This window comes from Brachyistius frenatus, unplaced genomic scaffold (assembly GCF_029030835.1).
Source record: "Brachyistius frenatus isolate BFR_SWC_R1_liver_20210118 unplaced genomic scaffold, ASM2903083v1 Contig_5, whole genome shotgun sequence".
In the NCBI taxonomy this organism is placed as follows: Eukaryota; Metazoa; Chordata; class Actinopteri; family Embiotocidae; genus Brachyistius; species Brachyistius frenatus.
This window is the reverse complement of record NW_027210604.1, coordinates 8,295,347-8,307,603: the sequence shown is the minus strand read 5'-3', so window position 1 is coordinate 8,307,603 and position 12,257 is coordinate 8,295,347. Positions and strand designations below refer to the sequence as shown.

General features: G+C 41.1%; 1 protein-coding gene across 7 annotated transcripts in view; it reads left to right on the top strand.

The window, feature by feature from the left end:
* Nucleotides 1-11,988, top strand: part of trim3b (tripartite motif containing 3b) — a 30,545-nt gene extending 18,557 nt beyond the window's left edge. For 6 of the 7 annotated variants that reach the window (XM_069720830.1, XM_069720838.1, XM_069720845.1 and 3 more), the window contains 16 exons: nucleotides 328-503; nucleotides 2,316-2,445; nucleotides 2,919-3,029; nucleotides 3,175-3,326; nucleotides 3,609-3,789; nucleotides 4,154-4,255; nucleotides 4,652-4,750; nucleotides 5,352-5,504; nucleotides 5,857-6,235; nucleotides 7,061-7,164; nucleotides 7,307-7,474; nucleotides 7,740-7,908; nucleotides 8,463-8,504; nucleotides 9,233-9,303; nucleotides 9,414-9,554; nucleotides 9,718-11,988. In XM_069720830.1, the coding sequence (XP_069576931.1) occupies nucleotides 358-503; nucleotides 2,316-2,445; nucleotides 2,919-3,029; nucleotides 3,175-3,326; nucleotides 3,609-3,789; nucleotides 4,154-4,255; nucleotides 4,652-4,750; nucleotides 5,352-5,504; nucleotides 5,857-6,235; nucleotides 7,061-7,164; nucleotides 7,307-7,474; nucleotides 7,740-7,908; nucleotides 8,463-8,504; nucleotides 9,233-9,303; nucleotides 9,414-9,554; nucleotides 9,718-9,870 (2,301 nt within the window). In that variant the 5' untranslated portion in view covers nucleotides 328-357 and the 3' untranslated portion in view covers nucleotides 9,871-11,988. The remainder of the gene's footprint in view (nucleotides 1-327; nucleotides 504-2,315; nucleotides 2,446-2,918; nucleotides 3,030-3,174; nucleotides 3,327-3,608; nucleotides 3,790-4,153; nucleotides 4,256-4,651; nucleotides 4,751-5,351; nucleotides 5,505-5,856; nucleotides 6,236-7,060; nucleotides 7,165-7,306; nucleotides 7,475-7,739; nucleotides 7,909-8,462; nucleotides 8,505-9,232; nucleotides 9,304-9,413; nucleotides 9,555-9,717) is intronic. The other variant, XM_069720868.1, reaches the window with a different exon arrangement.
* The last annotated feature ends 269 nt before the right edge of the window (nucleotides 11,989-12,257 follow it).

Sequence of the window (12,257 nt, the reverse complement as noted above, 5' to 3'; positions counted from 1 at the left end):
CTAACTGAGATGTTAATCAAAAGCCAGCCGCATGGCCATGCTGGTTGTCTACATTTGCTGTGTGTGCACACAGGACCACTGCACGCCTCTCTCGGTTCTCTTTCAGATGGCGTTTGTTCAGTATTAGGCCAGAAATAACAGCATAACAATGGGCACGTTTTTGTACTGATTAAGGAATTAAACAGCTTTGTTTGCTGTGGTTCCTGGTACCTCGTGTGGGAAGTTTGCTTAGCATTAGGAGCACTAAAACTGACACTATGTGGCGATGCAAAGTGTGTAAATGTGAGTGTTTTTATTGACACATTTCCATCTTTGTCTTGGTTGCAGGTTGACTGCTGTCATTGTCCGTGGCTTTAAATGTCCTCCGCGATGGCCAAGCGCGAGGCTGGGAGCACCAGCCCTGTGGTGCGTCAGATAGACAAGCAGTTTCTGGTCTGCAGCATCTGTCTGGATCACTACTGCAACCCCAAGGTCCTGCCTTGTCTGCACACCTTCTGTGAAAGGTAACTAACATTTGCGCTGTCTGTTTCGGTGACAACTAGCAAAAGTCTTAATTTGCCTACTTCTCTCAAGCTAAACCTGACACAAACCAATCTCTGCTAAGGTACAACACATTTTGTACTGTCGCTGTTTCCCTGCTCATACTGCTCGCCTCACCTTCTGTTACAGCAGCATTCTTGTGATATTTACATGTCCCCTAATAGAGGAACCTCATCTATTGCAAATCCCGACACACAATTAAACCGCTCACTTATCTGGGATAAGTGCATTCCTCAGCATCAGGGACCGTCAAGGATTGCAGTCTGAGAAAAGGCTCATTGTTGGGAGACACAATTACAACGGCTCAATCTACAGTTCCTTCAGGAAAGACGATACCCCCTCAGGAGATATTACTGGAGCTTTTTTTGTGCAGAGCGAAGCAGAGGAGGCTTTTGAAGAGCTTGTTGTGGGTCAGGGTAGGAGGATGGAGAATGAAGAAGGGGCATGTTTGTTAGGTACAGAAGAAAACCGGGAATATAACTCAAAGTGGTTCACTTCTAGAGCTATGATCAGACAAATGTTTGAAACAGTTTTGAATAGCCACACAGTATGAGATAAATCCTTTTTCCATGCAGTGTCATTTGACCACCGCAGGGCGAGTTTAATCCCGGGTTTAACTGGATGGCATGTGATCTGGAGTCCTGCTGAGGTGAACAGAATTTGTCTGGAGCTATACACGATGCTGCCAGACAGATGTTCTAATGCTGGGATGACTTTGTGTAGTTTCAGGGGGGTTTGGGGTGCGGCGCAGTCCCCTGTTTGGCGTGTTCTCTCAGGCAGGATGTTGTATCGCTCTTGATTTTGCTCCCCATCTCCTCTCCCTGTGGTTATCTGTCATTAACCGTGTAAACTTAGAGTACAACTGCTTTTTAATCTCCTAATTGCGTGCTCTGGAATACTATTATGTTATTGCTAATGATGCCCACCTTCCTGCAATTGAGGCCTGTTGCTACCTGTGGACTGTTTGTAGGGGAAAAAAACAGTTTGTAAGCAAGCAAAGTTGTTATGTTTAATTTCTCCATATTTTCAACGTGTGGTTTTTACATATCAGAAGCACTGGTAAACTTGATACAAGCCTGTGTGGTGTCATAAATTAAATATGATAGTATTAGTATGCAGCCCGAGCAGCTGCCAGACATACTTGTCTACAAGAGGTTTATACAAGTATTAATCACCAAATCAGAGATCACAGAGCTCAAGAAAAACAACTGTACATCACCTGCTGGATAGCTGCCGGGCTGCCGGCCAGCCGTCTGGTGCAATCTCCATATTGCAGTTGAATTATGCTGACTGGGTTTGGTTTTGGCTTGAATGTATCGAATGTTATCGTTTGGCACCTAATGGCAACCAAATCAGCACAACATCCTCAAACGTCCAAGACCTGTGTGATAGATGTGTGACTAGTGCCAGCATGAAGCTCTAAGCCTGAATCCAAAACCTGTTTTGTGCACAAACGTGCACAAACATGCAGAAGCACAAATATGCTTCACATATATTCTTGATAAACTATTTGACCTGTTAGTGTGTCTGTTAGGCAGATTGATTTGCCAGAGATTCACTTGCTCAAAGAGAAAGCGTGCAGGTTTTCTCCTGAGCTCAGTGTATTGACTCGGATTCACGCTTTTGCCCTATTTGTTGTGACAGGAGCACTATTTAGGCACTATCTCTCAATTACTGCGATGAAGTGACAACTCTCTCTTTATAAGTGCCTTCCTCTCCCTGTCTCTCTGCTGGGAAACTGAGTATTGCTCTCTTTATTTGTTGACCTCCTCCAGCTGTCTCCAGAACTACATTCCCCCAGAGTCTCTTACGCTCTCGTGTCCAGTGTGTCGGCAGACATCCATTCTGCCAGAGAAAGGAGTTAGTGCTCTACAGAACAACTTCTTCATCACTAATCTCATGGAGGTTTGAATGTCACTCCCTTTTTTCTTTCAAAAACAAATGCATTAGCCAGAGGATGTGCGTATGAAACCACTTTTGAGGTGAACAACAGAGCTAAGTGTGTATGTGTGATCCTTTAGTACCGTTTTTGTGGGAGGGAGGATATATTTTGAAAGACTGAGATCATTCTGGGCACTCCTTACCTCTTTGAGGGGTTCTTCTTGGGATTTGTTACAAATTCAGGATGACAAGGTTTCAACTTGGTATGTGGCAAGGATGCTCAAGGTCAGCATTAGGACAGGAAATGAATGTAATGAACAGAGGCAAAAAAGGGTAGACGTCCAATAATGTGTGCTTATGTCCAGAAGTGACTAAATGATCAAAAGTGTTCATGTAAGAAAACAAGTGATTATTTGATATTTTTCTTTTCTTTTTTTCTTAAACGTGCTGATTGAAAAAGTGCACATGATGAAGTTTGTCATGTTTTGGACTAATAGGTCCTTCAAAGAGACCCAGAGTGCTCGCGGCCAGAGGCTTCCAGTGTGTTGGAGTCAGTCAGTGCTGCAGCTGCAGGAAAGCCCCTCTGCTGCCCAAACCACGAGGGAAAGGTGAGAAACCCCTTTGTGATACCTCAGCCCAGTCATCACGTCACCAAAACTGCAGCCCACTGCTTTTGTCTCCCGCAATAATTAATTCCCTTCTCAGCTGCGACACTTAGCCTGAGAGAATTACTTGATTTGTCTCCCTCTGCAGGTGATGGAGTTCTACTGCGAGTCATGTGAGACAGCCATGTGTCTGGACTGTACAGAGGGAGAGCACCGGGAGCATGTGACTGTTCCTCTGCGGGACGTGGTGGAACAGCACAAGGCTGCGCTGAAGACGCAGCTGGATGCCATCCGCAGCAGGTGGGGGGTCTTGATCCCTTGGTAACGATTTCAGGAGATTTTTTTTGTCACATTGGGTGTTCAGAAACTTCAGCATTCGACCCAGATCATAGGTGATGCTGTGCCTAGTATGTTAAGTCAAACATTTTCATTGATTCTGAGTGCTAGTAGCTCACATCAGATTTAATTTGAATTTAAACTTTAGTTGGGATTTAGTGTATGCTCATATGTATGTATGTTTTTTTTTTTTAAATTTCAGTTATGCAATGTTTTGAATATTTTCCTTTTTAAATAATTTTTTAGACTCCCTCAGCTAACAGTGGCTATTGAGCTGGTAAGTGAGATCTCTCGACAGCTGAACGAACGGAAGAACGAGGCGGTCGCAGAGATCACCAGTACGTTTGAAGAGCTGGAACGGGCGTTGCATCAGCGCAAGACGGCCCTCATCACAGACCTGGAGAACATCTGCAGCACCAAGCAGAAGGTCGGTCGTTTCACACATTTACATATCATGCACTCACCCGCATGCACTTGAATCTTTTTGCTCCGGTGCCTCTTTGCACCAGACCTGCAGTCTATGTTTAACACACTCATTGTAAAACTCACAAACACCACAAATAAGGGCTGAATGTGTTCGGTCACATTGCTATTTTCCTGTAAACATCAGCCTGCTGAATTAATGAAAGATTCTTGCTTGTTTTACTCCTTTCTTCCTCAACATTTCCCTCTTTTTTTTTTTTTTTAATTTTTTTTTTTTTTTAATGTATTTAACTGCTCTCCCTCATTTGGTCTCGTGACTTTTTTTTTGCTCTTTTGTGTCCCCACTTCCTCCACTTACCTGTGCACAGGTCCTACAAGCCCAGCTTTCATCTCTCCTCCAGGGGAAGGAGCACATCCAGAGCAGTTGCAGCTTCACGGAGCAGGCTCTGAGCCACGGCAGTGCTACTGAGGTGGGCTGGCAAATTCTGATATTTAGTCGCAAGCAACACACAATTCAATTGCAATTCATGTGGGGAATCAGCTACCAAACCTGATGTAGTGGTGTAGCAGGATGTTTGCTCTTCACTAATTGAATATTTTCCTATTAACCCTCGTGTTGTACTTGGGTCAAAATGACCCGCAGCTGTGTTCAACCAAGTTCTATTTTATTTCTATATTTTTATATTTTTTTGGGATCATTGGTCATCATTCTTTAAAGAAACCCTCACAGCCTCCTTGTCACCAATGATCCCCAAAAATATGAAAATAAAATAGAAATTGGTTGAACACAGCTGCAGGTCATTTTGACCCAAGGACAACAGGAGGGTTAAGAGACTGAAGAAAGCCTTTGTCTCCTGCATGTATAGGTGCTGCTAGTTCAGAAGCAGATGAGTGAGCGAGTAACAGCTCTGGCCAGACACGACTTCCCAGATAAACCACATCAGAATGCACATCTGGACTGTCAGGTATTGACTGATTTAAACTGTTCCTCTGCTTTCATGATGGTGGTCTGACTGATATTTCCATTCTGCCATATTATGCGATTTTAAGCAGCGCTTCAATCTGTAGCTCCGGTCTGAGGACTAAATCCTGAGAGGGGCAGACTATCTGAGGCACAGTTTTTGTTAGTTTGTTTGTCTTGTTTTGACCTTTTCATGGATGTGATCTCAGAAGTGAGATTCGTTTTTCATATTTTCTCAAAAAAAAAATGTGTGAATTTTAAACTCGTAGTCACTACTTGAGATCAATTGCTGTAGAATGAAGATGTAAAAAAAAGTCTTGAACTTCAAGTTGTGTTCGTTACTTACTGCAGATACAGAACAACATTAGCTTATTGTATTTCTGGTGTTATAACGTCTTTAAGTCCAACCTTCACTCCGTTTGATTCTATTCTCTACCAACTCTGTCCATAAAAAAAAATTCTGTAGCTTGACAGATGTTTGACTTGTATTATTAGTTATCTGTCCCATAAATCACACGAAGCCAGCAATGAAAATAAAAATTCAGAAAGCAGTAAGGGATCCCGCATTGGAAAATACTCTATATCCTTCGTGTTGTCTGCTCCAGGTGGAGACTGAAGGTCTGCGGCGCTCCATCCAGAACCTGGGTGTTCTCCTCACCACAGCAGCTGTGGCTCACACCTCCGTCGCCACGGGAGAGGGCCTCCGTCACGCAGCAACAGGGCAGCATCACACCATCACCGTGACAACAAAAGACAAAGTACTATTTTTTTTAAGTTATTTAGCTTCACTATCATTTCATCATTAGCTGCATTTGTAGAGTTTTTAAATTTGCTTTAGTAACTTGTGTGGATATTTCCATTGAGCTTTTCATTAAGATTCACATTTGTGCATTTGTCAGTTGTTCTTTTGCAAAAACTCTTTTCTTTTTTTTTTTTTCTTCTTTTTTTTTTTATGGCTGCTACTCTGGTCACCAGGGCATTTATTAATATTATCATAACAAATCTGTGAAAAGAGCTGCCCTAGAGACTGACACCTTGTACATGTTGCCTGAACAACCAGAGATCTCTTTGTTGTTGTTCTAAAATGGATTCTACGAACCCTATCTGCAGGACGGGGATTTGGTGCGGACAGGAAATGCTGTTTTAAAAGCAGAGATAACGTCTGCTGACGGGAGCCGGGCTGCAGAGACAGAGATAACGGACAATAAGAACGGAACGTATGAGGTGGGCTACACGTTACGTTCCGAGGGAGAGTACTCATTCGCTCTGTTGCTGTACGGACAGCCGATACGCGGCAGCCCGTTCCGCCTGCGGGCAGTCAAGCCGTCAGATGTTCCGCAGTCACCGGACGACGTGAAGAGGAGGGTGAAGTCCCCAAGCGGGACGGGGGGCCACATACGGCAGAAAGCAGTGCGACGGCCTTCCAGCATGTACAGCACCACCAAGAAAAAGGAAAACCCCATTGAGGATGAGCTCATCTACAGAGTGGGTAAGACAGATGACCATGTAGACTTACTAATATAATACCATACCACAAATCAAGCAGGAATCTATAGCAGCACTACAAACTACACTCAACAAAATATCAATGCAACAGTTTTTTTTTTATTGGTCTCATTTTTCCATGAGTTTAGTAAAAGATCTAAGACTTTTTTTTTCTATGTACACAAAAGGTTTATTTGCCTCAGATTTTCTTCACAAATGTCTTAAAATACACGTAAGTGAGCTCTTCACTTTTGCTGAAGATGTTGATTAAACAGCATGATTATTGCACAGGGTGCCTTGGACTGGTCATGATAAAAGGCCACTACAAAATGTGCAGTTTTATGTTAAAAACATTTTTCCAGTATTTGCACTGCATACATCTCCTTCGTATATAGTTGACCATGTTGTTGTTTGTAGCCTGTTTGTGTCATGGACATTGTGAAAAAGGATAATGTAAATTTGTGACTTCTGCATCAAAAATGTTGACTCTCAGGTTTTGAGAGGGTCACTGCCATGCAAACGTAATGTATAATTTAATTCTCACTGTGATGAATTTCCCGGCTCAAGCAAGTCTTTCAAGTTTGTGCAAGTTCATTTTTTAACCGCACTTTCATCGATCAAAAACCTCCATTTGCCCGGAAGGTAGGGAATCAATAAAAACAATGTATGCTATGTTTTGTAAAACGATCAGCATCAATGCACAGCTCAAACATTTCTTAGTCCAAAACCAATGCTATGGGCCTTTAAGGAAAATACATCAAACACATTAAGGCTACGGTGAAAATATCAAAAGGCACATTTACCGAGTGTGTAATTCATTTCCTGTCAGGTTCCCGGGGCAGAGAGAAAGGAGAGTTCACAAATCTGCAAGGAATCTCAGCCTCGAGTAACGGCAGAGTGGTTGTGGCTGACAGCAATAACCAGTGCATACAGGTGAGATAGACACAGAGCGGAGAGTGCTTGTAAGTTAGTGCAACCATGTATCATACTGTGGTCACGCAGAATAGCAGGATACTAGTAGTTCTGTGAGGATATATTGCACTAAAAACAAGTTCTTTGATGGACTTGATTACAGGTGTTCTCCAATGACGGCCAGTTCAAGATGCGCTTTGGGGTCAGAGGTCGTTCTCCAGGACAGCTGCAAAGACCAACAGGTGTCACTGTGGACATGAACGGTGACATTGTGGTGGCCGACTATGACAATCGATGGGTCAGCATCTTCTCCTCTGACGGCAAGTTTAAGGTAAGATCTCAGACCTTGTATTGGCTTAACAGCACTACATTAAGTACCTTATTTATGGGTTTTTCCATGTATGATGTTTACTGGAAAATAAGTTTTCATTGGGGTTTCTTTAACGTTTTATATTACTGCTCTAATATTAGCCTCCATTTTTTTTGCGGGAGATTAAAAAATTGCCATCACAAACAAACATGGTTCGGGAATACTCTCGAAATGTTTCACATCTTTTGCTCCCCACCAAAATCCGCTCTGCCTTCCTCTGTCACAGAATAAAATCGGGGCAGGCCGGCTCATGGGTCCTAAGGGTGTGGCTGTGGATAAGAATGGACACATCATCACTGTGGACAACAAGGCCTGCTGTGTCTTCATCTTTCAATCCAATGGGAAGCTTGTGACTAAGTTTGGAGGCAGGGGGACGTCCGACAGGCAGTTTGCAGGTGAGGAGGAGGACGGGACTTTTAATACTGTCAGGGAGCATACAAACATGCAGTCTTGTCAACTTTTAGAGCAAATTTGTCATTATATTTAGCATATTTAGCTAAATATATGATGACACAAAATATCACGTGGCTACTATATTTTTGAAAGAGCTGTGCAACATGTTCCAGCTTGTACTTCTTTATTGTTTCGGATTGATATTAAGAAAAAGTACTCATTGTAAACACCCTGATTAATCCAGGTGTAGTTTTAAACAGCACAAAGAACATCCACAAGAGATAGGCAGACACTGACTGTATGTTTTTACTCTCATTGTATTTCTAAAAAAATAGATCAATGCATAACATTGCATGTTACACTCTGTTTAAAAATGCAAGCTGGTATATATGTATTCGGCATCACGACAAGCGATGAAGTGCCCCCTCTGTTCCCCCATAAACTGCGCCTGTGCTGACCACCCTACTCTATTTTCTTCTTTGCTGATCTTCATCTCTGACAAACAATTTTTTTTTTCTTTCTTTCTTTCTGTTCTTCCTTCTGTTTTCCAATTCAGAAAAACTTGGTCCAAACATTAATAAATCTGGCTCAGTTTTCAGTAAGTACTAAGTGTGGCTTGCTGCAACCTTAATCCCACAGTGCAGTGCCCTCTTGTCTAACCCAATTCCCTGATCATGTGTCTGACCTCCTGAGAACTCCCGGTTGTTGAAAAATTGTTTGATCAAGCTGTGCCTGTATAATAACGATCAGAGTACATACCGCTTTAATAATTACAGTCGTGAACATTTTGTCATGTGAATTGTGGTTTTGGTGTAAAAGCGCTATGAAAAAAAGATCAGTGTGAATGATTTTCAGTTCTCTCATTCCAGTGTGAAACTAACCGATGATTAGTGTGAGTAACTATAGAGCTCAGTCATGGATTACCCAGCCAATAAATTTCACAAAAATAACTACCCAGGATGCATTTTATGTAAACAATCACTAAAGGCTGAGATGACAAAAAAAAAAAAAAAATCCTTTGATTTGACAGTAGCCACTAACATTTTAGACTAGGAATGGTATTGAATCTCAGAGTCTACAACCTTTTAGAACCGATTTAAATTTCTGGGGAAAAAAAAAATGCATGAACATGAGAATGCCAGCAAACTACACAAGTCAAATCAGAAAAGTTGTCTAACTGATTAAACTAGATTTTCTAAATTGCAGCTTGAAATTTGTGTTTAAACTGTCGAGTAACATTAAAGGAAACTCCAAACTACAAGCAGCAGTTTCTCTTCCAACTATAGCAAATTTCACAACGTTCTGCTTCTCTCTCTTTTCATCCAGGTCCGCACTTTGTTGCAGTGAACAACAAGAATGAAATTATCGTGACAGATTTTCACAATCACTCTGTGAAGGTAGGACAAAAGAGGAATTATCTGTGAAGCTGAAACTCTTAGTTGTTTTTTTTTAGTGAATCAGTTTGACAGGGAGAATGTAAACAAAACTCACCGATTTCCTGTTCCAGGTGTACAGTGCCGATGGGGAGTTCTTGTTCAAATTTGGTTCCCATGGTGAAGGCAATGGGCAGTTCAATGCGCCCACTGGTGTGGCAGTAGACGCCAACGGAAACATCATCGTAGCCGACTGGGGTAACAGCAGAATACAGGTGAGGCACGCTTTGTTCAGCCGGCTATTAAAATCACAACATTAGGACTTGAAACCTAATTTCTCTGCAGATTTAACTATTTACATAGTCTTTAATGCTAACGCTATAGTTTGTTGTAACATCAACATTGACAACTCTAAACCCGTGTGTTTTTCTGTGTTAGGTGTTTGACAGCACAGGGTCCTTCCTGTCCTACATTAACACCTCAGCAGATCCACTGTACGGCCCCCAGGGCCTCGCCCTCACATCAGATGGAAACGTGGCTGTTGCAGACTCCGGCAATCACTGCTTCAAAGTTTACAGATATCTGCAGTAGACTGAGGGAAGACGTCACCCACATCACCAAGCCCTGCATAGCAAAACGGTGATGTCACATAGTGCTTGTAGACATAGAGCTGCAACGTGCCTGCACATTTTACAGAGGCCCCATGTTCACAAATTCACTCCTTGTTAATTTTGTCTGTATATATCTTAGAAGTTTCTAATATCCAGAGTTTAAGACAAAAAGGTATTCGTATCAAACAACCCAAAAACAGCCAAATTGTGTGACTACAATGTTTTTAAAGACAAAAAAAGGCTAGCTATCCCCAAAAATATGGCACGATGTCCCTTCACTTCAAACAAACTTGGTGAAATAAAGGTTAAAAGAAAATACAATTTTACTCAGGAATAAGTCATCCTGTAATTAGATATGTCCCAATCTTATCGTTCTTTTTTCGTTTACCTTAAAATGTTCTTAAACTTTAAACTACTGCTGTTAACTAAATCCCCAGAGGGGAAAAATGAACTGCAAGTTAACCTCTGACACTAAGCATTTCAGCTCTATTTCTCCAAGTGTAACTTCACCAGTAGACAGCTTGCCAGTCCTAAATTGGATATACACAGCAATTTTTTTTTTGGGCAATGCAAAGAAGCAACGCTCCCAGTAACCAGCAACCAAACTGAGACACAGAAGCACACGTTTCCAAGCTGTTCCCTGATGAGAACATGATGCTTTGCGGCTGCAGTAACAATGCTCAGGCCTTCTCCTTGAACACTGTTGCATGTCAGTGTGCGTGCCAAATTACCTTGTTGTCACTGCCTTACAATTTTTGATCTTTACTACGCGGCAGAACATCCAGGAATATGCTGTTTAAAAGGAAACCTTTCTTATTGCTCATTCTCACAATATCCCCCGCACATGGATCGATTTTTCCCTTTCCTTTCAGTCATGAGATGAGTTGACCTATATGCAAGTTTTGTTTTGGCACCTAAAGACGAGCATCAGGAAGCACAACAGTGAACAAGACACTGAACCAGCTCTGCTTCAATGTCTGAATCCTTCAAGTTGATCTTTCTCTTCTAAAAACCAAAACAAATTTCTTACATCTGACCCTTCTAGTTCTTGCACTTTTGTCTCTTCATACCTACAACCTGATGTAGTTGTACATATGCATATTTAGGTGTATATACGGATTTGGTGTCCATGTTTTTCCACTATATAGCCTACTTATTCCAGCACTTAAATGGAATCAAGGTCATGCCAAGTAGTAGCCAACAGAATGACTGAAACATCAGTGGAACTAAGTTGTAACATTATTTGCTGTATCTTATTTTTTCAAAGGACTTAATTTATTTTGAATTTTCTTTTCTACATAATTTGTTCTACAAATTATTTTTCTAATTGGTGCATTTGAACTGTCTCCTGTTTGCCAAACATCGTTGTACGTGTTAACTCGTAGCACTGAAAGCTCTTCTCTCCTTTGCCTCTTCCACAACGAGCTCACATTCAGTAACCTCTCCTTCTGCCAAAACATATTGTCGTAAGTTGTTGTTGAACATTGCACAAAATACAAATATTATAAAAGTTATATAGTTTGCAAGAGTAATATATGCCTCTATGTATAGTTCATTTAACATAATCGGAAAGTGTACTGTATATTACAATCATATTCTTGTTGTAGCTGACAAGCACCTTTAACATGGGTTTTCCAGTATTTGTTTCATTTGCTTGGTAGCTCAGTATTTTTATGTTGGTTTTTTTTTGTTGGTGTGTGTGTGTGGCTCCTATAAAAACACACTACCAGCTAATATGCAGCGACACAGAACATTTTCTTTTTACCCCTGTATTTTATGAAAATTGTCCCCAGTAACTGATTACTCAGCGAACTAATTCGCTCCATCTGCATTTCCCATTTATTGGAAAACTCTCTAACGACAGATGAGGTTCCCTCCTCCGTTAATTGTGTTGCTACGGTTTTATTTTTTTATGTCTACGCATCACCTTTAACTGTCACAAACATATCTGTGTGGAATAACTGAAGCACATATAAATAAAACAGTGTCAGCAATTGTGTGTACAACTGTATACTACAAGAGGCCAGACTTACAAGAAGTAACCACTGCATTTATGTAATCATGGAAAACGTATGATTGTAAATTAAACAATGACACTCAACTGCAATCGTCTGTTTTGTATTACAGTTAAGTTCAAATAATGCATTTATTGGGAATAATACAGTATATTTAGTCTTTTTGGACATTTATCTTTTTTGCCAGATTAGAAATCAAGTGTCCATTTATTTTCTTGCTAGTATAGGAGTTTTCTACCTTATAAAGGAGATTAACCACTCATGTTCAACAGTTAATTGACTGATTGGGAATTTTTATTTATATCTTTAGTGATATTATGAATTTAGGTCTTAAGACATTTTTTTATAATAC